At 36.9% G+C, this 26,707-nt stretch overlaps 1 protein-coding gene and 1 long non-coding RNA gene across 12 annotated transcripts in view; one reads left to right on the plus strand and one right to left on the minus strand.

Moving 5' to 3' along the window:
* The window catches only part of LOC109831788 (acyltransferase-like protein At1g54570, chloroplastic), a 29,957-nt gene continuing 5,128 nt past the window's right edge, over positions 1,879-26,707 (plus strand). For 4 of the 11 annotated variants that reach the window (XR_002244553.1, XM_020399213.1, XM_020399220.1 and 1 more), the window contains exons 1-7: positions 15,638-16,655; positions 16,722-16,773; positions 16,900-16,983; positions 17,087-17,142; positions 17,517-17,675; positions 17,799-17,903; positions 18,900-19,000. Coding sequence is in view for 10 of the 11 variants with exons in the window: in XM_020399213.1 (XP_020254802.1) it covers positions 16,376-16,655; positions 16,722-16,773; positions 16,900-16,983; positions 17,087-17,142; positions 17,517-17,675; positions 17,799-17,903; positions 18,900-19,000 (837 nt within the window). In the remaining variant the exon portion in view is untranslated. The other 7 variants (XM_020399217.1, XM_020399216.1, XM_020399218.1 and 4 more) reach the window with 7 other exon arrangements.
* LOC109831789 lies at positions 13,709-14,386 on the minus strand. The gene is made up of 2 exons (XR_002244554.1): positions 14,283-14,386; positions 13,709-14,155 (listed from the first exon to the last, which is right to left on the minus strand). It is a non-coding gene; the product is annotated as an uncharacterized LOC109831789 (long non-coding RNA).

The following is a 26,707-nucleotide window of genomic DNA, read 5'->3' on the forward strand; positions in this document are numbered from 1 at the left end:
TGCCTACGTCCACGGGCAAGGATAGAAGAATTCACTATGAGGAGAAAACTCTGGAGTTACAATCTCTCTTTCTAAGGAGATACTCTCTCTATTTTTTCTCTCACACACTTCTATATAAGAAGAAGTTTCTGGGATGAGATTTTCTTAAGGATTTGGAGCCCTATTTATAGTTTTTTAAAAAATACTATGCACAATAAAATATTAATATTTTACTGTAGCAGTGGGGCCCGCTCTTTTGTTTTCTTTATAAAATATTAATATTTTACTGTAGCAGTGGGGCCCGCTCTTTTGTTTTCTTTCTCCTTTTCAACATTGGCTGTGCACTTTCGGTGGGTTTTGGAGTTGAGTTTTCTTTCTCCTTTTCAACATTGGCTGTGCACTTTCGGTGGGTTTTGGAGTTGATAGGCGCCTGACAAAAAAGCCAACATTCTCATCCTCTTCGTCTTTCTCACTCTCTTCACCCTCCAATCATAAAGAACTCAATCTCCTTCTCCCCTTCCTTTATTAGACCCAACATCAAGTATTCTACTTGAAGCGTTAGGAGGGAGTGCAGGAGAGGGGAGAAAGAGAAAAGGGAAGGGGGAAGAGGGCAAAGAAAAGAGAGAAGATAAAGAAATTTAAGAAGAGGTGAGATTGGAAAAAGATGAAAAGGAGGAAGTAATAGGATGGATACGAGAAAGGAGGGAGAAATAGAGTGGGAGGGAGAAGGGGAGGTTGAAGACCGGGATGAGAAAAGAATGGAGGAGAAGGGGGGGGGGGGGGGTTGAGGAGGAGGGGTTTTACATATCTTAGAATTTGAGAGAGTAAATCCGAAAATATGGGAGATTGATGGGTCTTTATGCAAAATAATGTACAAATTTTCGCTTAAAACTTATTTTCGCGGAAATACATATTCGTATTTATTACCTTTTAAGCTAAATTGTTGTCGGAGTCTACCATATACTACATTATTACTGTAGCAACCTATATTACATTATTACTATAGCAAACCTGGACCTATAACAGTAAAAACCGAGATTACTGTAGCAAAAAAATGTATGTGATGGTTTGGACGGTGTCCAGTAGTTGGTTTTAAAGCTAAGTAGGTGTCTTCGCGCCCAAACTCGTTCGTAGACCAAAAGCCCATAATACCCTTCAGTGAAAACTTGACCATTTCAGTAAAAATTATCTTCTCGTTCCGGAAATACCTATTCGTTATCGTATTTATTACTTTTTAGGCTAAATTGTGGTTGACATTACTTTTTAGGCTAAACATAAAGAGATGTGTTCTTTTAAAGCTAAGTTGCTGTCTTCGCGCGCCAAACTTTTGTGTAGACCAAAAGCCCATAATACCCCTCAGTGAAAACTTGACCATTTCAGTAAAAAAATGAGGTTTTTCAGGTCCTCGGGACTTCGCTCGTCGGTGTTGGGTCGCCGGCGTTCCATCTTCTACCTTCCTTTCTCTGCTCACGTCAGCGGATCTTCACAGAGGTAATTCGAAACCGTAAATTGTTGTCATGTTTTTTTTTTGTTTAGTTCTCTTTCGGTGGAAAATGTAGGGTTATCGATGAAAATTAGGGATTCTGATGGAATTCGAGGGATTTTGCTGTGAAATTAGAGTTTTTATTCTAAACTTGCGAAATTGGGATGTTTGTTCATGAAAAGCATGCTTTTGTAGCGACTTATAAGTGCTATTTTGATCATTGAATGGGTCATTGTATGGTTCCGACGTTTTCTACGGAGGAGGATGGTGATTTTTTTTGGGGGGGTGGGGGGTTGATTTCACGTCACTGGTGTGTTTGTCCAAAAAAAGAATCAAATAAGTCGGTGGAGGGATTTTGTTTCAAAATCTGAATAATTTTTTTTTTTAAAGAACTTCCACCTTTCTCTGTTTTTTGCAAATGCCCTTTCCTGCGAATGAAACCCCCAGCCCATGCGTTTGGTGTCCTCATTTCCTTACACACTCAACAGCCCATGAACATCTCATTTCCATTGGCACCAACTCGCCTTCAGGAAAGCATGACTTCCCAACCCCATGACTTCCCAACCCCTTAAAACACTCAAAAAGGAAATGAAAACCCTAAACCCTAGATTCCCCCATTTTCAACAAACAATGGCCTCCCTTGCCTTACCCTTACCCATCACCTACCAATCTCTCCGAAAATCCCGAAACATGAAACCCATTAGGGAAATGACTAGGATCAAGAAACCCTTGATCCATTCCTCACAAAACAAGCTGGAGCCGTTGTATGATGATGGGTACATGACCCCTAAAGGCATCAAAGAGTACCATGATGCAGTTTCAGAACTACTGAGATACGATGTGGGACCGGCACGGTGGTTTTGTCCCATGGATTGTGGGCCCCCCATCGAGGGGGCTCCCCTTTTATTGTTCTTGCCTGGTAATTTTATGATTTTTTTTTGTGAATTATGTGATTCGAAATTTTGAACGTTCGCGGAATGAACTAAGAAGTGAACTTGTGATTTTGTAGGGCTTGACGGCATGGGGATGGGGCTCTTCATGCATCACAAAGCTCTAGGAAGGTAATTCTTATCTGAAAATAATATGTTACCTCTGCTATTATAACTCTAAAAGTCTGAAGTCTCATCGTCAAAAAGAAAAAAAAAACTATGATATGTGCAACTAATTAAAAGGAAATCATATGGTCTATCATATTAAATGCTTTCTAATCAAACGAAGTCCTTTTTTATGTGTATATTTCAATGATCAAATTTCACAAGATATTTTGAGTGCGCCATGTTTATTATTCAATAACGTGTGTATTTGTGTATGCCATAAAATGCAGTGATATTGAACTACTTGATTCTGTTATTAGTTGTAAATGCCTATGTATATGCATCCCTGAAGTGCCTCTTATTAGGTCTATAAAAGGTTTGTAAACCTTTGGGTTTTTTCTCAAACTTTGGAGACTAGAGATTTTCCTCATAAGAAATCTTCAAAAGATCCTTTTTAGTGTATATAAAATAAATACACTCAAGTCCATTATGGAGATTGCATAAATTAAGGGTACTTAAGAGAAACTTAGAGATTTATCCAACTTTGGTCGACTAAAAAATGAGTGGACGTGGGTTGAATGTGTTGCGTGTGATGTTTTCCTAAACCATGAATTTATGAAATTTTTAGTACAATAATTCATAAAATCCATCGTGCTTAATACATATTACATCCAACAGACCCTTTCTATTCCCTACTTCCCATGTGCTTGAATTTTATTTTATGCAATTTAATCCTTAGAACCCTGATTTATTGCATTAACTTGCAGGATTTTTGAAGTTAGGTGCATGCATGTTCCTTTTTCTGATCGCACACCATTAGAAGGTCATCTTTTCTGTACTCAGAAATTTCATATATCATGTTATAGCAATATATTTTTTTCTCTTGCATAGCTCAGTGTCAACCTTAGTGCAAGAAAACATAACTTCAAATAAAGACATTTTATATTTGTTAAGAGACCTTAAGTTTGACTTGCAAATTGCCTCTTTGCTTTTGCTTATATCTTTGTTTAACGATCTGAAGCCATAACTTCAGATTAAATGCATTCAAATAATCTTTCATGTGGTGCACTGACTTCGCTGGTAAAGGTGATCGCCTTATTGGTATCAGGAAGATGCCTGTCAGAGGTGTTAGGATTGGAATAAATGATACAGTAATAGAGGAGACAAAATATACATTACTCTAAACATTGAAAGACTCAAAAATCCTAATTAGTTATGTATTGGCACAAGGAACCACTATGACGATCCAAAAAAAGAAAGAAAGTTGATACGCTACTTTCAGTGTTGTCATGTGTTCACTTAAACAGTACTTATGATTGTTAATCAATGCTACAATACCTCACCTTTTGATTTGCTTGCCCTTATTGCTGACTTTTTTCACCACCTTTTAGCCTTGATCAACTACTTACAACAAATATCTTTGTTAAAAACTTGACTCTTTGGCGACTCCTAAGAACACAGCTTTTTTGACTTTGTTCAGAGTACCCAGTAAGGCTATATGACATTTCTGGTGAATGCCTGATAGAGTAGAAAAGACCCTTAGAAATCACGACAATAACTGAAATAAACGGCTTTAAGCGCCCTCTTTCTTGTCTTGCATCACCCTTTTCAATTGTATATTGCTGCCAAATTGTTTACTTGATCATAAGAGAACTTAGTTTTGTTTTTATTTCATCCTTTCTGGTGATGGCTAATATCTCTCTCTGTCTTTAATTCTCTATGGCTTCAGAATTTACAATTTTATGGCATGTAATTCTCCTATTTATGTGGAGTACTTTTCTTTGGAATTAGCAATGTTCATTTTTTTCCATCTTCTGATACATTTGATCATCTACTTTCTTGAAGGATTGCTAATGTCTATAGAAGATGTCCTAAGGATTGAACATTCTACAGGCCAAAACAGGCCCATATATTTGCTTGGGCACTCTTTTGGAGGATGTCTTGCTCTATCTATTGCTGCAAGGAATCCTAATATTGACCTAATAGTTATATTAACAAATCCAGGTCAGTTTGCATATCATTGAAGAAAAATAAAATAAAATAATGATGTTCCTATTTAACTTCCAAACTAACAGTTGCTTAGATAAAAATCTAATATTTCTTTCTCCCTCTCAGCTACGTCTTTTGACAAATCAAAGTTGCAGCCACTGTTTCCAGTTTTGAATTGGGAATTTGGTCAAAATGTTGTAATTCTATTGTTTCTAATTTTATATTTAGGTACGTTGTTCTCCTATGGTGGTACCTTTCCTCCTGTTTATAATATATGCTATGTATCTCCGTACAATTTGGTGCTCTTATTTTAAATGTATATAGTTTTTACTACAAATGTTTGCTTACAACTCCATAATTGGTGCATACTATCTTTGTGCTACCAACCTGATGAGTTATTACAATTATTACCTTAAAATGTGCAATCCTAAAATGAGCAGCATGAATTATATGTGAAATCATGAATAATGGATGAAATGATGTAAACTATCCCATAAGCAGCTCTAAAAGTGAATACATAAATAATCAAATAACAAGCCATTAAAGATGACCATAGAGAAAAGGTGAAAAGTAGGTATGATAAACACATACCTAAGTTGCATGAGAACATGTATGGGTGTTGGGATACGAGTATGAGTACAAAACACGGCAAATTTGTAAAAGGCCGGGTACAGGGACACAACTATATAAATATATATACACTTACATGTAATATATATTGAAATTAATAGTTTACATGAGATCGGTATTGTTTTTCATTCACATGTTATGAGAATTAAAATTCCAACAATATTTTTATATTTCTTTTATGCTGTAGATTATAAAGTGGGAAACCATCATTTATGATCAACACACCCAGACGACTCTTTAAGATAATAGTTTGAAACCCGACTTATGTCCAACGAGTTTTAGGAGGTAGATGTGAAGTGTAGGATATGCATCCAAGAAGTGCATGAGAAGTGTCTTAATGTAAAAATATATATTGCATAAGCGAGTATTTGCCCAAATAAATGTATTCATATGTGCAAGGAGTGTACGAGGAGTTCGGGTACGGATGTGGTACGAGGATGTGGTACGGGTATGTGTCGGGTACAAGTACAGCTTCAGTTAGAAGTACCCTGGTAACATATACACGTACACACATGCAATACATGGATGCATGCTGATTTAGCCCATGCAGTTAGCATATGACATGGTAGTGAGAACTATATGTGACGTGGACACGAGATACATAGTCTAAACAGCCATTTGAAACATGTATTTTTGTGTGTGTGTGTGTATATAGAATATCCATCAAAATCAAATCACAACAAACCCTTCAAGATGGCATAGAAATTCCTGTATAAAATACAACAAATAAGTATTGTAAAAAAATAATAGCCCATTAACGTGTAAGAATTTTTTTGAACCTAACAATTATCTAAAAATGTAATTCTTAAGGTATACAATATATTCTTTTTGTGTGCGCACACGCATATGTGTCTATCTGTTTGTTTTTAGGGGTTTTTAGAAGTTAGTCCCTTTAATCATAAGTAATTTGATATTAGCCCATTAAATCTTCATATTCTGATATTAGCCCCTCAAATAGCTATGATATGTTGATATGAACCCCTATACTTAGGGGCATATTTTGATATTAACCCCTCAAATAGCCATGATGTGCTGACATCAGCCCCTCATATTAACAAATCATAACTACTTGAGGGGCTAATATCAAATATGGAGATTTAAGGGGCTAATATCAAATTACGTTCAATTTAAGGGGCTAATATCTAAAAACCCCTTATTTTTAAAATTATAGGCAAACACAATGAAAATCTGTTAAAGAGTCCATTGGATCTATTTTTCAAACTTCCAGTAGCCATTATACCATTTATGTTAACCATGACGGCCATGGAGTTTGCCAAAATCATCTACGTGCCTTTCTAGATGAGACTGCGCTGACCAGCATAATGAAATTGTAGTCTCAAATCAAATGTTGTCTTCTGCATCGATATAGGATATTGATGAGCTTTAGGAAGCATGTGTACGACTTAGAAAGATCATCAATAGGCAGGCCAAAGCCTCTTATATGCTTAAATTAGGTCAATTGGAAACTATACAACTGTGGACATTAAGTTGTAGATTGCATGTTATTTAGGTCTTCTGAATCAAATATTTCTAGATTGCCTCATGTTGTATGCTTAGTTTGCACAAGCTTTTGTAACTCTTCAATATCTTCATTGGAATTAGACAATCAGGTAAAGAGGGTTTTGGAAACTACCAGTGAACTTAATCCTTTGCAATCACTTGATGGATTATCAAAGAATGTTGCCTCTCCACTGACAAACCTTTCTGTAAGAATTTTGCCTCTTTATCTTGATTCTTTACGACATATAGTTTCACTTCTTTTTGGTGGGTATATTTGAAACTACATTTTGTTTTTACCTGTATTTTATATTTTCTTCACTCTCGTGTTCGCATTAGGAAAAGAGGAGGGTGAGAGTAAACTATTACATCGCTTTTGTGATTCAACATCAAAATTAAACACAAAAGTTCTACCTGTTACGTTTGAAATGGGAACTATGCCCATTTCTCTTCATACCTTGAGAAGCAACCTTATATGCCTTTGGAGCAGATTGGATGGAGAATTCAATACTTATTAACAATGATGATTGTTACACTAACAGTAATTTTCATTGAGCTTATTCTGCATATTATATATCAGATTTCCTTTATGCTCAATACCACTCTTGGTCATTTAAAGCTGTAGGATAAGAGAACCAAGGTAAATAATTATAATAATGCTGTCAACTATAGTGCCATTACAAGGAAGAACCTTGAAGCAAAAAATACCAAAAAAAACTGTGGAGGATGGCTGACATGGTAATAAGTACTGAGTATGGTTTACATCCATTTGTTTGTCTTGGAGTCATATTACTCACAGATGATTTTTCCCTAACAAGTACTTGTTATATATGTGCACTCTTGGTTTACTTCACTTTATCTTATCTTTCTTTCTGTAGCTAAGTTTTTGTTCTACTATTTAAAAGTAAGTCCTGTTGTTAAACTTCTTATGCTATATAACATAGATGACATTTCCTTTTTGCAGAATTTACTGGGTAAAACATCAAATGATACTATCTCATGGAAATTAAAGCTACTCAGATCAGCTGCTAGTCATGCTAATTCCCGTCTCCATGCTATTAAATCTGAAGTTGTTGTGTTTGCCAGGTTCTTATTCTATTAAACTCTAGAACACCCAACTTATAACCTTTATTATTTGCAGCATCTCAACGTACAAGTTAGTAAGCAAAAGTTTAAGTTCTGTTTGGAGCTAGATGCTAAAAGAATGTTTTCATATTTAGTCCTTTTTTGTTTCTTCCATCTCAAGGGAAAAACTTTCACTTGGTTCAAGAATTATTAGGTCAATCCTTGCAATTTTATTATTTGAGCAAATAGTTTTTCTAGTGACTGTTGATCATTGCATTTCTAGATAAGAGAAAGAAAATTTTGTTGTCTGCTCAGTTTAAATCACTAGTTATACGTATGCAGACAGCCTAATTCATTTGTCTGACAAGCAGATTTTCTAGTGTTCATTGCGTTTCTAAAATCAGAGGAAGGGAAATTTACTGTCTGCATAGTTTAACTCATCATAAGCTCCAAAACATCTTTGCTAATTGAGTCAGCTGTGCTTAACATTCCTTAAACATCATTGTTTGAACTTGATTCTGATGGAACATGATCTCTTAAACATGACATCAGTACATCAGTTGAGGTAAACTTTTGATCTTCACCTGTCAGTTCTGAAAGCACCCTAGAGGGGGGTGAATAGGGTTTATGCTAATCTAATCCGATATTAATACCAATAAAAACTAATTAACAAATATATCCTAGCAAGATTAATACTCAATGAATTATAGCAAGGATATATGATCAAACGGGCAAAATAAATATGAAACAAAAAAAAACAATAGTGGACAAATAAGCAAACTCAAACAAGCAATATGATCACGGAGTTCGGTCCTTCCGACCTACGTCTCCGCTCCCTACTCCCGACTCCCGAGGAGAATCCACTATTACAACCGGATTTTCGATGCTCACCCGAAAACATTTACACCACACAATATTGGTTTTCAACGCTCACCGATCAACGTTCACAATTATTCACAATGCAACTACACAAATACCACCTCAAGTGTTAGCCTCTCACATCTCCCTCAAGTGCTCGGAATTATTACCTCTCACTAGGCTTTACTACCTGTGTCACTCCTCTTGGGACCAACCACGTCTCTCACCCCTACACTGCTCTTGGTGTACTTGTGCAATACAAAATGAACATCACAAATTAACGCTCAACAATAAATGATTGTTCTCTAAACAATGTGAGAACTCAATAAAGCCCAACTCAATGTTACAATCTCTCACAACCCTAAATATATTATGTATGAAAATACTAAAAGCTCAAGTGGGTGTGTGTAAACAAAGAGTATAAATAAAATTAAACTAAACTCAATATAAAAATCTAGCTTATGAAAATGATAATCAAACATATAAATAGCTAAAGATTGAGTTTAGAAAACTTCTCCAAAGATAACAAGAGTGAAATAGATGAGATGAAAGCCCAAACACGAATGAATGATCTCTTCTTCCTCTTGTGAAAATTTCTTCACAAACAAAACTTGTAAAAACACTTAAACAAACTTTAAACGCCCTTTAAACTTGTTTAAAAACTTTCTTAATTACCCTCAGAAGTTAGAGGATATGGGGTATATATAGGATCATAGAACAAGCCCCAAACCAAGAGAAAACTAAAGAAAAAGACAAAAAAACAGGAACCTAAAAATCTGGAAAAACTAGCCGTTAGAGGCCATCGATCGACTGATGAACAGTATCAGTCGACTGATGAACAGTATCAGTCGACTGATGAACTGACTGTTACTGGTAGCACACAGCTCATCAGTCGACTGAAAACCTCATAGTCGACTGATAGCTTATCAGTCATAAAAACAAAAACTTTTGTACTTTCCAGACGATTTCATCGGTCGACTGATCCTTTGCATCAGTCGACTGATAACACATACTCAACCTGTTATGAATAGTAAATCTAATTTTCAAGAGGTTTTAAAAAATAGCAAATAAAATCCAAAAATTAGAAAACTTTGGAAAATGCTTATAAACATGATAATAAACATGTTACAAAAAGAATTTTTCAAATTACATTTTTCATTTGTAAAAACTCATCATTTTACTAAACTAGTCCAAAATATGAAAACTAAACATACTTGAAATTTGACATTTTGACTAAACCATGTTTTAAAACTTTATGAAATGATTATATAGACTTAATAAAATATTTATATAATGATTGTTAAGTCCAAAAACCAAGAATACAATATTTTCACAAAAGTGCATATACTATGCAATATTTTCTTAGACACATTTATTTTTCAAATGCAATAGAATATGAAGCATATGAGATGTGTATAAATTTGTTTATTTGTTTCATATCTATAAGTAAACTTGAAAACTCCAAAATGAAAACGTGTATATATATAACTATATATATATAAAACCAAAACTTGTATGTGTGTATGTGATTGAGCTTGAAGTATCTACACACAAAGTATAAACCTAAAACTAAATTGCCCAAGCTATCTTGATCTTCAATAAGCTCGACTTGATTGTGGATGAAGCTTGATCTTGAATTTGTCTTGAATGTGCAACGGCTTCATACCAATATTCCACCAACCTCCTTTTGATATCATCGTGTAGGCTCAATCCATCCCACCTCCAACTTGGATATTTGTGTAGATTACTTAACAAAACAAATGAAAACACTCGACACACGTTGTTAGGAATTGTTTGTAATTATCAACACAAGGTTAGGGAGTAGGCTCATAAACATGAGACCTAACAAGGCTAACAAGTTCTACGTTATTTGTTACACTATTAAGTTGGTTTACAATGACTGCTGAGATCTGATATTATCATATTACGGTTCAGATTTCCCGCATCATATTTTGCATAGTTCAGTCTAAATATTAACCATCTAATAATCATATTTGGGCGTGCACGCATGTTTCTGTGATGTGTTTTGGTGAGTGCTTCGGCATATAACAGATATTGTAAAACATTAATTTGTTCACTTTATCCTGGTATTTTCTCATTCGTGTTCTTAGTCATGAACAATATCTTTTATCATTCATCTTGAGATATGTTTGGTGCTTTTGTCTCAATTTTCTTGCTCTATTCCAGTTGCCTGGATGGCTTGCTACCAAGTACTGGAGAAGGAGAAAGACTTGCAAATTTATTATTCAATTGCAAAGTTTACTACTTTGAAAATCATGGCCACCACATTATAATGGTAGGTCGGAAGATTGTTGTTTCGTAGCAGGCATTTTAGGAGCATCTATCTTAAGTGGTATGCAATGAGACAGTGGATTGGTGTTTTCCATAAGATTTTTGGTTTCTTACTCCACACTACTGATGGTTTATTAATATAAGTAGACTTTCAGTGAAAGTACATTTAAATGTAACTGAATTAAAATTCATATATTTTTGAAATTTTATTTTCTGTTAAAGTAAGACCATGCACATTTTTGATGGGCCAGGTTTTCATTATTTCAGTGCCAGTTCAAATTCCATGGATCTAAGTCACTCGTACTTGTCACATTTACGCAGGAAAATGGCTTTTATCTGGGTAGTGTCATTAAGAGTTTGGGTTTGTATCGCCGGGCAAGACTGCGTGATGACATTAAAGATTTCCTTCCCACAACTGTCACAGATTTACATGAAGCAGATAGAATGTTGACGTAATCTATTCAGCATGTTATTATCCTGGAGAGAACATAGTCTAATCAGCTCCTAAATTATAGCCCACTTTTCTGAGTAGCCCTCATTTTTATTTTTTTGGGCGCAAATCGGCCCTCAAATTTCATTCTGTCTTCTTTCTTATACTATTGCCATGAAACCTCAATGGGGCAGGGGTATTGTCATTATATTCAAATTTTTTGGAGGGAAACTCCCTTGTATGTCAAAAGATTAGTTATATTTTAGTTTAATTGACGATTGTGCCCTTGTCAGAATTAATAACAGACACATATTTTCAAATGTTCATGGCCATGGTCAAAGAAACAAGACAGAATGAAAAATTGGAAGGCTGATTTGCAAAAAATAAAAACAGAGTGGCTACTGAGAAAATTGGTCTATATTCTTAATTTGGGGGCTAATTAGACTTTGTTTTCTTACCCAAGAACTGTTTTTGAGTAGATAATTAATTGATATTGTGAATCCCCTTAAATGCAGAAATGTTTATTTAGCCTCTAGTCCAGCGATGTTCTCCACCATGGAAGATGGCAGAATTGTGAGAGGTCTTTCGGGGATTCCTGATGATGGTCCCGTTCTGCTAGTTGGAAATCACATGCTATTGGGGCTTGATATGGTGCCAATGGTTCCAGAATTCTTAAGGGAAAAGAAAGTTATTCTTCGTGGTATGGGGCACCCGCTTCTTTTTCATGATAGGAGAGGTTCATTCAAGGGCCATGATTTTTTTGATCTTGTAAGACTATTCGGTGCTGTTCCTGTCACACACAGGAATCTCTATAGATTATTATCCGAAAAAGCATATGTTCTTCTATATCCTGGTGGTTCTCGTGAAGCTCTTCACCGAAAGGCACGCTTCCACCTTGTCTTCTTTTTCACTAGTCCAATGTTTATATGTGTCAGTTTCTGATTTTTACTAAATGTGAGCAATTTAATTCCTGGTAATAAACTATAAAGACCCAGAATATTCGCAATGGGTTTTGAGCCAGAATATTTATCTCAATAGTAAAGTGTTCTTTATCCCATGAGTTTTCTTCTTCATTTTCACTACTTTTCTGCTGTAGCTATACAAAGTCAATCTTTTCAGATGCTATTTTGTGATCTTCACTATGATACTTCATAAGTCATCTAGATGCAAATTCCGTTATTCTATTATTCGCTTAACCTTTTTCTGTCGTTGGTTGCTTCATGTGAACTGATGTTTCGTCGTATGTGATGTAACTAGAAATTTATCCTATGAAAATCTTAATCTTTTTGATAAATGCATTCAGGGTGAAGAGTACAAATTGTTTTGGCCTGATCGACCCGAATTTGTGAGGATGGCAGCTAAACTTGGAGCTAAAATTGTCCCATTTGCATCAGTTGGAGAAGATGATATTGTACAAGTAAGCTCAAGTTCAACATAACAATTTAATTGTCACTTGTCAGTCAATTTTCCTTTCAATACGTAAAGTTCAGGGTTGTATAATTACATGATATATTCTTATGTCTCCTACATATCATAGTTAACTATTATTTCAACGTCATAGTTGTTCTTCTAGTTCATGTGAGCCACACCATTAATATTGATGACTAAATACACTGTATGAACTATGATGTGAAACCAAGTAGGCACCTTCTTATCATACTCATCTAAAGGTCTTCAATTATTGAGATTTTTCATGGTCTTCAAATTACTATGAAAACCAAACAAAGAGTATTCTTTTAATTCATATTAACATATTTGTGTCCTAGTTCTCTTAATCTATTTGTATTACACATATTCATGATCAGTGCTGTTTCTTGGTGTGGTTACAGATGATACTTGATTCTGATGACTTCATGAGCATTTCCTTTATAAAGGAGAAGATAATAGAAGCAAATCATGACATAAAGCTGAAGTAAGCTCTCTTCATCTGTAACTTTCTAGGATTCAATCATCAGCACTACATAAACTCCTCTTGAAATTATTTACAGGAAGGATGAATTTGGAGACAGGGATCAAGATTTGCTCATTCCGTTTCTCTGGCCAAAAATTCCCGGCCGCTGCTATATTCTTTTTGGGAGACCAATTAGTATGAGCGGAAAGATGGAGGTATTAGAAGACAGGGAGAAAGCAAATGAGATTTATTTACATGTTAAAGCCGAGGTTGAAAGCAAAATCTCATATCTATTGAAGAAGAGAGAGGAGGATCCCTACAGGAGTATCCTTCAAAGAGCTCTATATCAAGCTGCTTGGGGTTCCTCACATCAAGTTCCCTCGTTTGAGCCATGATTAGCAACATATGTGAAACTGCAAATGGTTTGATCAAGTAAGTTTTCAAAGTCCTACAAGTAAAATTGTAATTATGCTGTTTTTATCATTTTGTTCATTTGCTTGGTTCAGTAGTTAAACTGTTATTAATTAATTCAGATGGAGGAAAGATGTTCCTTTATCATGTAATTAAATATATAGATATGCAATCTATTAAGACTGTTAATATAGTTTTGTTTCCCTAAATATCATCATGTTTCTCTCTATAGTCAGACAATGCAAGTAGGAAACGTCTGTTGTTGATATGTTGTGTGCACCAGTGTTTTCCCCCCAAGTTTTATGTGAAGCGAATTGTGGCTTTCTTTCAATAGATAGAAGTAGGAAGTACAATAGAGTTGCATGGTGAATTGATGACTATTCCTTCTTTAGATTCATACATGTGGTGAGTTTGACTATAAGGTTTTAGAAGGTTCAGCGTTTTGATTGCTTATGCAGGATAGAACTTCAGAGATTTGACTATGTTCTCACTAGGAGAAAGAAAGTAGTATAGGATATCTTGGCCTCGAGTGTTCTCATGTTAAAGAGACTATACATGCAGTTAAATTTGCAATGCATAATTGAAACATAAAACACCTATATTGATGGGTTTTGAAAGGCTTTTTTGCAATGCATAATTGAAACATAAAACACCTATATTGATGGGTTTTGAAAGGCTTTTTATCTAACTGTAAGATATCATGTATTATGATAAACAAACCACCTATATTGATGGGTTTTGAAAGGCTTTTTATCTAACTGTAAGATATCATGTATTATGATAAACAAACCGCATATACACTACTTATCACATACAATAACTTAATCCAACAGATACATTGGGGATATACTGATTCCCGTGCATATCTTATTGATCATAAGGTAAGTATTCCGTATCATAATGCGTTGACATCATTGCTATTATTTAAGTTATGGTGACATATAACTTAGATAATATCAAAATGCAAGTTAATAGTAAATTACAGTTTACCATACCTAACTAATGGAAGTGTATAGATGCTAATGCTTGGATACAATTGTAACTTCAATATTTTTGACGGGTATACATGCACTTAGGATGCTTTGAGAGGCATTTAAGCAAATAACTTCTGGAGGATGTGTATACCAGAATATCCAAAAAATAAATCTGGAATTGGTACCAGCTCATCAAAATATTTAAATACTTGCATGTATTTTTCTCAACTTGAAACTGTAATAATAATAAAAAAGTAATGGAAAACTATATGGAGCCAAATATTCCAATTTGCAAACATTGTGATTTATACAAAATGCCTCTTATAATATCGCAAATTACGTTCTTCTTTTACCTTGTGCAGTGTATGGCAGGAATGATGGCTAGAGCAATTGAGACATGGAAATATGAATCACTATCGTATATATTGGCTAAGTGTTGGGTCAAATATGCATAATATTGTAGGCGAAACTTAGTGCGCGATCATTCAATATTTATGGATTTCTTTTTCCTTTTTTTTTGTGCCGGTGACCGGGCACATGAGACCCATTCAAAAAGTGTGATCATTCATGATTATTTTACTTATACTCACTTCTTAGATCTGTAAATCATGTAATGTTCAATCTTCTTGTAAGTATAGAATTGGTTGATATAGTATATAAAGTAACTAGAAATAAATATGGAAACTCTATCCTAAAAGTATCTACATGCATTTCTAGACTTAGATAGGAACTCTATGATATAGTCATTTGGTAGAACACTCTCCTAATCGGACAATAGGTGAGAATCAAATATATCATTAATCAGGTAAAAAAAATTGAGATAAACTATATATAAAGCTCAGCATTTGAAGATGATAGATAAACATCTTTTCAATATACCGAAAATGCCCATGAAATTGTTGATGGCGTGCTGCAACAATTTCTTGAGACATGATGTAACAGTTTACCATCAATGTACTAGGGACAAAGTGTTACAAGTTCAAAAAAAAAAGGAGTTGAAAACTTTAGAAAAAAAGAAATAACTTCCAAGATAAAAGATGATTATTTATATAGATGGTGAGAGATTTTCACCAAGTTTTGTTGTTTTGTATTGTTCAGCACAGACCAATGGGGATAGAGAAGAAAATACTGCTCTTCTGCATTCCCTGTGTTTGGATATGCACGATTGTATGGTGTTTTGGTTCAGACAATTAACACTCTCTCACACCTAGCAGTTCAGAGAGAGAGAGAGAGAGAGAGAGAGAGAGAGGGAGGGAGTAGCAGAACATTCAAATTTGCAACAATGTGAACAGTTCTATATTGTTTATATTTGGGAGATGAATGTTGATACTGGCTAAGTTTGTACAAACAATCTTAAATTGATTAAAAGCTTATAATTTATAGCAGTTATATTCTGATAAGTACACAAATACTCAACTTAAACCGGCAAATTAACTATTTCCCCAAAAAAACTATAATGAGAAAAAACAAACTTCTCCAGAAAAATAGCTATCAATTATTTCTGAAGATTAGCAAAATCTACAATTTCTTACTTGACTTATCAGATGCAGAACGAACTTACAGTTGGTCAACAAGGAGGGGGGGGGATAAAATTTTAAAAAGGACTAGCTCGTTTAAGTATAAAACAAAGCCCAGGGGTTGTAAGTACCTCCCCCTCAAAATTTCTAGAGGGAGAGCTAAAGCACTCATCACACTCTCCTTACCTTCATCATTCAGCTCATTTCTGTTTAAAAAAACATCATGGCCACTTACCCGCCACAAAAACATGACCCCTGATGCCTTGAAACCAATTCAAAAAAAATCTCAAGACCAAATTCGAGATCGCCCCACTTCCAAAAAATCATGGCCTCTCTTACCATACCCTTACCCATCACCCACCCAAAACCCCAGAACCCCAAACCCCTCATAACTAGAATCAAGAAACCCCCATTTATTCGCTCTTCTCTCACAAAGAATATTGAACCATTGCATGATGATGGCTACATGACCTCTAAAGGCATCAAAGAATATCGTGACGCCGTCACTGAATCTTTGAGATTCAATGAGGGCCCACCGCGCTGGTTCTGCCCCGTGGATTGTGGGCCTCCGATTGAGGGATCTCCCATTTTGCTGTTCTTGCCTGGTAACTTCGATTATTTTTGGCATGCTACGGTTAGAAATATCAATTTCTAAATTTGTGTGCTTGTAGGTGTTGATGGCATTGGAATGGGCCTCTTCATGCATCACAAGGCTCTCGGACGGTAATTACTTTGTAAATTACTTGAGGTTTATTTGATTAGATGAAGTTGGAGCTGCAAATTCATTTGTAGCATCATGTGTCCCTAATGACTTTTGTTGTCGAACATGCCTCGGTTTGAATGCATTAGCAACTCCAATATTTGGAACTATTTTGCAACTACTTTTCGGAGTTACAACAACATTCAATCTGACAGACGCACTGAAATTTGGATGTAAACCCAATCTTGCATCAGACCATTTTTTTTTTATTAAAGCTCACTACTTCATTGTAAGGTTAATTTCCTTATATCCTAACCAGTTTTCATTACCTTGCAGGATTTTTGAGGTTAGGAGCATGCATGTTCCTTTTTCTGATCGTACATCATTTGAAGGTCTTCAATTTTTTATACTAAGTAAAGATAGAGTTATTCTGATGCTATACTTAACATCATTGCGATGCTGTTATTTCAACACGTTCTGGACTTAATACCAAATTTGAAGCGAGAAAGCTAGTCTTCAAACAAGGATATTTTACACTCAATTTTCATTAGTTTAAACTACTTTTTCAACCCATGCTGTTAAAAGTGGTTGATTATCATAGTATTCCCACCATTAATCCCCCACCCCTCAAGTGTTTCTGAACCATGCAAGATTACGGAACATTTTTATCCATCAGTTCTTGGAGTAGACGTTGATTCTCTTTTGTTTCTTCTAAAACCGTGTCTACTTTTTGTCTTTTCTGAAACATTTGATTTTGTTCTTGAAGGACTGCTAAATTTTGTAGAAGATATGGTGAAAATTGAGCATTCTAGATGCCAGGATAAGCCAATATATTTGCTCGGGCATTGTTTTGGCGGATGTCTTGCTCTCTCTGTTGCTGCTCGAAATCCTAATATTGACCTAATAGTCTTATTAACTAATCCAGGTTAATGATGCTCCTTTTGTGAAAGATGCCTTGCAGTTGTATGCTTAGTCTCTCTCTTATTTCTAATTGGAATGTGCCTACCTGAATACACAAATCTGATCTCTCTCCTCTCTTCTCTCTCAGCTACATCTTTTGACAGGTCATGGTTGCAGCTACTATTGAAAACTTTGAGGAGTTCATTTTGTCAAATGAACTTTGCGTTCCCATCAGTTTTGAGTCTAAGTATTGGTATGTGGTTTTTCCTAATGTTAGCAGATACTTGTTGCATAATATATATACGGGTGTAGATCCAGTAAAATAGATGCCATATATTGGACCTTTTTTCTGTTTTTACTTCTGCATTTTCCTAATACTATTTTAATAATGCAGGCACGTGCTATCATCAGTCGCAACTTTTGGTTATTGTGACAGTGTCTACCTATCTTCAAAAATACGAGCTGAAGTTCTAGTAGTAGTTGATAGCCAGCAATCTAGACATGATATTAAACTTAGATAGATAGTGATTGAAAGTAGAAACATGCTTTAAATGCCGCCAAAAAGAAAGCACTTGGAAGGGAACGAAGGTGGATGTCCTTTATGCATTGATGTAAATGATATTTGTTGAGGTATTTTTTCTAAAATTGTGTGAATGAGTGCCAAAAGTTTGTGCTTTTTGAACTCCCTTGACAATATCTAAAGTCATTCTACGCTTTCTACATCACACTTGATGATAAGAACACTGAAACGGTGACAATTAACCTATGCCGAACTAACTAGCAAAGTTGACCCAATTTTACGTTGGAATTGGTGCGATACATAATTTCAGCAACAAAGCATGGGTAATCTGCATCAACCTCTCGTGAGTGTCCTATAATCAAGCACTCCAAACAGTGGGTCTCACTCAAACTATTGGTTATCTAACCTGTAATTAGTGTTAAAATGTTAAATATATGTTTTTGTTGCTTGATGACAAAATTTGTCACGTAAATTTATTACGTTTTACTGTTTTAGATATGACAATCCAAGGGGGTTGTGTGCATGCAAGTTAAAAATACAGTAGAAAAAAATTGATAGTTACTGAAGTTCACCATGTTATTTCCCTGATACTTACCAAATAGTTTCTGAATCAAATGGTGCACATTGCGGTAATAAACTATTGAATGGCACCATCATCATGTAGCACTGTTGTTAGTGATAGATTTTTATTTTTAATATTTACTTCATTCTTATCTTTATTGGCATTAGATGGTCCGCTAAAGCTTGCTCTGGAGAATATCGATGAACTTACTTTGCAGATACTGGATAAATTTTCAACAAATTTCGTCTCTCCACTGATACTTCTTTCAGTAAGACTGTCCCCCCATTTACGGGTTTTTCCTTGCAGTATAAATTGTAATTTTTTTGGTGCATTTAATCGACTATCACTTAACATTCATATTGAGCCCCTGTTTTTGGCTCAACATTAACAAGCAAAACTTGGTTATAACAGTTGGGATCTAAAATCTGCTCAAGCTTTAAATTAAATGTCTCTGAATAATTTACTGTTAAAGAATATGGCAATGATTTAAGAAACTGTTTGCTTATCTGTAACTGATGTTTTCGGCTCAACATTAACAAGCAAAACTTGGTTATAACAGTTGGGATCTAAAATCTGCTCAAGCTTTAAATTAAATGTCTCTGAATAATTTACTCTTAAAGAATATGGCAATGATTTAAAGAAACTGTTTGCTTATCTGTGGGAAATCACCACAATCTATGCTTGTAAAATTGGCCAGTGTTGATTGTACATGAAATTGTCAAATCCTGAACCAACTTCAGGCACTATATCATTACATTGGAACACCAAGTTTGTTATTTGAGTACCCTTAGCCTAATAGTTAAGCCATTAGTTTCAAGTGGATAATCATGGTTAAAGATATTAACTGCAGTCATAACTAAAGGCTAATAACAGAAAATATTCAGAAGTAACTGGAAACTTTAAGAAACATGCAACCAGAAGGTGTAGTCATACAAAATAGGACAAACTTACTTGATATATCGAGTTCATTTTCAACTATGTTATACTGCAGAAATCATTTCTTAGGTTGTCAAGAGATGATTAAAAAGACTTTTTGTATTTATTTAGTAAGCAGTCATATGACAACCTTTCAGAAATTCTGTTTGAGTAAAAAAGAATTTCATATGATAATTTTGGCAAAGACATCCACTTTCATAATACCTCTGTTAGATATTGCAAGCACATTACTATTGTTTCTCTATGGATTCATTGATTGTTTTTCTTTTTTGTTGGGATAATTGAACACAGAACCAGAAAATAGAACATTCACAAACACAATATTTATGTGGTTCGATCAATTTGATCTACGTCCACGGCAAGAGGGTGTTTCACTATATTTCTTTCTCAAATTACTGTGAACGTGTTTCTGTGCTTTGCTCGTGGGGTCCACACCTGCACGTGAGTCTGCTTGGAGTTTAATTGTTGTTCGGGTTTTTCGTTTTCGTTCGGGTACGTGTGAAGCGGCCCACGAACAATCCTATTTAAAGAGCCTAGGTTTTCGTGAAAAGGTGATGCAAAGGAGGGCGGCGGCTTCGTGCAAACAGGAAAAGCGGCAGCGAGTGCGAGGGCGCTGTGCAGCAGGAGATTTGATTTTTGGTTTTGATTTGTGTGCGGCTGCGGAACAGAAGTGCGCAACTGGGGATTTCTTTTCGGCGTGCAAAAGGCAGAGGCTACAGTGCGGATGCAGAGATAAAAGAGGAGATTTTGTGAAGCCTTTTGTTTAGAGTTTGTGCATCCCCTTTGAGAGATATTTGTGTGAGGGATTTGAGAGTTTGTGTGAGGGTTTAGATTGAGTGATTGTAAACCCTAGTTGTTTTTCTCTCCCTCTAATAGTAGATCTCCCCCTCCTTGCCCCGTGGACGTAGGCAATTTGCCGAACCACGTAAAAATTGGTTGTACTGCTTTTGTGTGATTTGTAATAGCTTTTAGGGTCCCTCGACAGGTCAGTCCTAGAACTGATGAGAGGAAGAGCCGATATCTCACTTGGTTGAGATATCCGCTTCAGATTCTTGTCTCCTTGGTGAGACGAGAATTCTTATTGCGATCTGACTCTCTTGTTGTGCTGCCGAAGTGCTGCCGAAATTTCCGCTGCGCGCAACAATTACAACACTCATACAAAATTTGAGAACTCACTTTTGTTGTATGGCTATCTCTCGTGTGTCTGTGTTTTTCTCTACTCTACCTTACACTCTCACTTCCCTTTTAATTCACATAGAGATAGAATAAATCAATCAGTGATTGATTGATTGGGGAGGGGACCACAAGTGAGAAAATGACTTAAAAAAGTGTGACCTTCTTTAATACACGCAGAGACAAAACAAAGAAAGAGGGAGTGGTTGATTGAGATGGGGCAACACATGAAAGTGACATAAAGATGAGACCTCCCTTCCACAATTTCTTCAGCAGCCGCGTTGAGATAACTTGACAGCGACCTCCCGTGATGTTTGGCCAAATTCAAGCCAACAAAGTCAACAATCTCCACCTTGGATTGAATTCCCAAACATTAATAACTAGAGAGTATTCACCGGTCTTGCAAACAATGCCCCAAACGGGGCCACCTAACAAGTACGAATGCCTCCCAAATTCAAGCAGTGCTTGAACTTGAAGGCTGGGATCGGTTTGGTCAACATGTCAGCTGGGTTGTCTGCAGTACCAATCTTCATCGTGATGTTTCTTTCAGCAGTTGTCTCACGAATGAAATGATATCTGACATCAATATGCTTTGTCCTCTCATGATGTGCTGAGTTTTTGCTTAGATGTATTGCGCTCTGATTGTCGCAAAATACAACTGAACTAGCCTCCTGTAGAAGTCCAAGCTCACTCACGAGATTTCTCAACCAAATGGCCTCTTTTACCGCTTCTGCTGCTGCCATGTATTCTGCCCCTGTAGTAGACAAGGCAGCTGTCGACTGTAGAGTTGATCTCCAACTAATAGCTAAGCCAGAAAGAGTAAAAAAATAACCAGTCAAAGATCTCCTTTTATCGAGATCACCTGTATAGTCAGAATCCACAAAACCTACAACTGAGGTTCCCAAAGTACTGCTATCAAAAACTAAACCTAAATCTGAGGTATCCCTGAGATACCGAAGGATCCACTTCACTGTCTCCCAGTGTGCCTTTCCTGGTTGAGCCATGTATCTGCTCACTACACTGACTGCCTGGGCAATGTCTGGACGAGTGCAAATCATAGCATACATAATGCTACCTACTGCATTGGAATATAAAACTCGGGACATCTCCTTCTTCTCGTTCTCACTTGTAGGTGAATCTGAAGCCGAGAGCCTAAAGTGAGGAGCCAAAGGAGTCGTAACGGGCTTGGCCCTTTTCATCCCAAAGCGTTCAAGCACCTTTTTAATATAACTCTTCTGTGAGAGATATAAAGTTCCAGTTTTCCTGTCCCTCCTGATCTTCATACCTAAGATCTTCTTTGCTGCACCAAGATCTTTCATCTCAAACTCATCACTGAGTTGTTTCTTCAAAATAAGAATCTGTGATATGTTCTTAGCAGCAATAAGCATGTCATCGACATATAATAGAAGATAAATAAAAGAATCATCTCCTAGATGCATGTAGTACACACAACTATCATAAGTACTTCTTGAGTACCCATGACTAAGCATAAAATTATCAAACCTCTTGTACTACTGTCTGGGAGATTGCTTCAGGCCGTACAAAGATTTCTTCAATCTGCAAACTTGATCTTCTTTACCTTCTACGAAGTATCCCTCTAGCTGAGACATGTAGATAGTCTCCTCAAGTTCGCTATGCAAAAATGCAATCTTCACATCAAGCTGTTCAAGCTCCAGATCAAATAGAGCAACCATGGCAAGCAATACACGGATGGAGGTATGTTTCACAACCGGAGAGAATACTTCATCATAGTCAATTCCCTCTTTTTGTCTATAACCCTTAGCCACCAACCGTGCTTTGAATCTAGCATCTTCAACCCCTGGGATCCCTTCTTTCTTCTTGAAAATCCACTTGCATCCAATTGCCCTTTTACGCTTAGGTAATTGCACCAAATCCTAAGTCTGATTCTTATAGAGTGACTCGAGTTCTTCTGTCATAGCCGTGGCCCAACGTCCAGATTCTCTGCATGAGACAGTTTCAGTAAAGTTTGATGGCTCTTGAATACACATCTCTTCAGCTGTCGTGAGAGCATACGCCACTAATTCAGCATGTGCATATCTTTGAGGAGGTTTGATCTGTCTCCTCTCTCTGCCAGTGGCTATGGAATAAGGTTCCTCAATCTCAGCATCATCAGCATCTGAGCCTGAATCATGTTGCTCTTCTACAGCTGTAGGAGCAATTTTTATAGACGACTTTTGAGACGTCTCTCCCTCGAGCTCCACCTGAAGCTCCACCTTTTCCATGGTCTTCTCTACATTTCCTGTAGACTCAACAGAAACCTTCCCACGATTAAGCATATATCTTTCATTAAAAGTAACATCTCTACTAATAATGAATTTAGGAGAATCAGGTTCAAGACTCCACAAACGATAGCCTTTAACGCCATCAGCATAACCAATAAATATGCATTTCTTAGCTCTAGGCTCAAGCTTACCCTCTCTAATATAATAGTAAGCGGGACATCCAAATACCTTTAAATTTGAATAGTCATTTGGTTTACTTGACCATATCTCATTTGGAGTCTTGTGTTCTATGGCTATAGAAGGAGACCGGTTCACCAAGTAACAAGCTGTGTTAACAGCTTCAGCCCAGAAGTCTTTATCAAACCCAGAGTTTGAGAGCATACACCTAGCTCTCTCCGTCAACATTCTATTCATGCGTTCTGTCACCCTGTTTTGCTGAGGAGTGTGCCTGACCGTGCGATATCGTACGATCCCAGAATTTGAGCAGAACTGATTGAACTCACCATTGCAGAACTCTAGGCCATTATCTGTTCGGAGACGTTTAATTTTCTTTCCAGTTTGATTCGCAACAAGTACTTTCTGTAACGCCCCGCCCTGGAATCCCGGAGTCGGTACGCTATTAGATCTGATGGACTGGCCTCACAAACCACCACATGTCTTTTCAGCACGTTTTGTCCTCACTCACGCGCTCCCTGAAAAACTTCCCAGTGGGTCACCCATCCTAGAATTTCTCCAGGCCAAGCACGCTTAACTTTGGAGTTTCTAAGAGTTGGGTTCCCGAAAAGAAGATGCATCTTGGTGGTATGAGTATTCCAATCAAATCTATCAATACTAATCACATTACCCTCTCAAGGATTGGGGTATTACAAACTCCCCTACTTAAACTCGCAACGTCCTCGTTGCGCCAAATCATATCATCCAAGACCGTACCATCTGTGTGAGATTCTAGAGGTGGCTCCCGCCCTCTCGACGTAGCACTTTGCGCCGCATAGCACTTAGCTCTCACAATTCCGGTTGGTTTTGCTCTGATACCATTTGTAACGTCCCGCCCCGAAATCCCGAAGTCGGTACGCTATTAGATCTGATGGACTGGCCTCACAAACCACCACATGTCTTTTCAGCACGTTTTGTCCTCACTCACGCGCTCCCTGAAAAACTTCCCAGGGGGTCACCCATCTTAGAATTTTTCCAGGCCAAGCACGCTTAACTTTGGAGTTTCTAAGAGTTGGGTTCCCGAAAAGAAGATGCATCTTGGTGGTATGAGTATTCCAATCAAATCTATCAATACTAATCACATTACCCTCTCAAGGGTTGGGGTATTACACTTTCCACTTCTTGAAAGTTTCGAACACCTCGTTTTTGCGCCTGAGAAAGTAAACTCAAACTTTTCTGGAAAAATCATCAATAAATGTCAGAAAATAAAGAGCACCACCTTTGGATGGAACCTGAGCAGGTCCCCACAAATCTGAATGGATGTAGTCGAGAGTGCCCTTCGTCATATGTGAGTCAGTCGAGAAGCTGACCCGAGTTTGCTTCCCAAACACACAATGTTCACAGAAATCAAGTGATGATGTATGGTCACCACAGAGTAAGCTACGTTTACTCAAAATAGTCATCCCCTTCTCACTCATGTGGCCTAAGCGTATGTGTCACAACTGAGTAGTGTCCCTATCAGCATCAGAAGACACACCTGCAGAGCCTGTCACCGTACTGCCTTGGAGAACATAAAGACTATTCACCTTACTACCTTTCATCACAACCAATGAACCCTTAGTAACTCTAAGAGCTCTACATTCACCAGTGTAAGAACACCCAATAGAATCCAAATAACTCAAAGAAATCAGATTTTTTTTTAAGTCCGGGATGTGTCTCACATCTGACAAAGTTCTCACTATCTCATCGTGACACCGGATGCAAACTGTACCAATGCCAATTGTCTTACAAACTGCATTGTTGCCCATCAAGACTGATCCACCACTTATAGATCTGTAAGTAGTGAACCAATCTTTATTTGGACACGTATGAAAAGACACACCTGTATCCAAGATCCATTCTCTATCAGAACGGCCATCCAAGGGACACTGCAAGAACCGTCTCAGCAACAACGGCAGTATCAGCCTTTGCCGTATTAGCTGAATCTGAGGTTTCACCACGCTGATTGTCTTTCTTCTTTAGAGCATAGCATTCTAACTTGTAATGCCCTTTCTTATGACAGTAGAAACACTCCACATTTTTCTTGTTTTTGGCTGACCTGGACTTTGAACGATTTCTGGATTGTCCTTTATCACCCTCTCTGGTCTTCATTCTACCTCTGGCTAGCAGACCATCAGTCTGACTATCGGTACCTCTCCCATTCAACTTTGTTCTTAACTCAGCAGAATTCAAAGAGGCCTTCACATCCTCATTAACTCAGCAGAATTCAAAGAGGCCTTCACATCCTCAAGACTTATGGATTCTCTTCCATACAACATAGAATTAACAAAGTTTTCATAAGAGTGACTTATGGATTCTCTTCCATACAACATAGAATTAACAAAGTTTTCATAAGAGTCGGGCAAGGAACACAATACAATGAGAACCTGGTTTTCATCATCAAACTTTAGATCCAGGTTTTTCATATCCATAACAATTTTATTAAATTCATCAAGGTGTTCTTGAATGGGTGTACATTCCTTCATCTTCAATGTGTATAGCCGCTGCTTCAGGTATAATCTCGTAGTAAGAGATTTCTTCAAGTAGAGACTTTTGAGCTTTGACCACAACCCCGCTGTCGTTTCCTCATCGGCAACTTCACGAAGCACATTGTCGGATAGTGACAATTACAAGGCGCTGTGAGCCTTTTCGTCCATCTCTTCGATCTCGGCACTAGTCATATCTTCTGGGTATTTCCCATCAATAGCTTTAACCGTGCATTCACGTCGCAACAAAGCCTTCATCTTTATCCTCCATAGGCCGAAATTGTTCTGGCCATCAAAGATCGACACCGAGAACTTCACAGAAGTCATTGTGTAGGATTGAAAGCTGTCCTAGAACCGAGAAGCTCTGATACCAGTTTGTTGGGATAATTGAACACAGAACTAGAAAATAGAACATTCACAAACACAATATTTACGTGGTTCGGTCAATTTGATCTACGTCCACGGCAAGAGGGTGTTTCACTATACTTCTTTCTCAAATTACAACACTCATACAAAATTTGAGAACTCACTTTTGTTGTGTGGCTATCTCTCGTGTGTCTGTGTTTTTCTCTACTCTACCTTACACTCTCACTTCCCTTTTAATTCACGTAGAGATTGAATAAATCAATCAGTGATTGATTGATTGGGGAGGGGACCACAAGTGAGAAAATGACTTAAAAAAGTGTGACCTTCTTTAATACACGCAGAGACAAAACAAAGAAAGAGGGAGTGGTTGATTGAGATGGGGGCAACACATGAAAGTGACATAAAGATGAGACCTCCCTTCCACAATTTCTTCAGCAGCCGCGTTGAGATAACTTGATAGCGACCTCCTGTGATGTTTGGCCAAATTCAAGCCAACAAAGTCAACATTTTTGTTTATTAAGATGGATTCATAATGGTCGTGGACGACATTGATTAAAAAATAAACTCTTTTTGAATCAC

The sequence above is a fragment of the Asparagus officinalis genome, chromosome 2 (assembly GCF_001876935.1).
Source record: "Asparagus officinalis chromosome 2, Aspof.V1, whole genome shotgun sequence".
NCBI lineage: Eukaryota > Viridiplantae > Streptophyta > Magnoliopsida > Asparagales > Asparagaceae > Asparagus > Asparagus officinalis.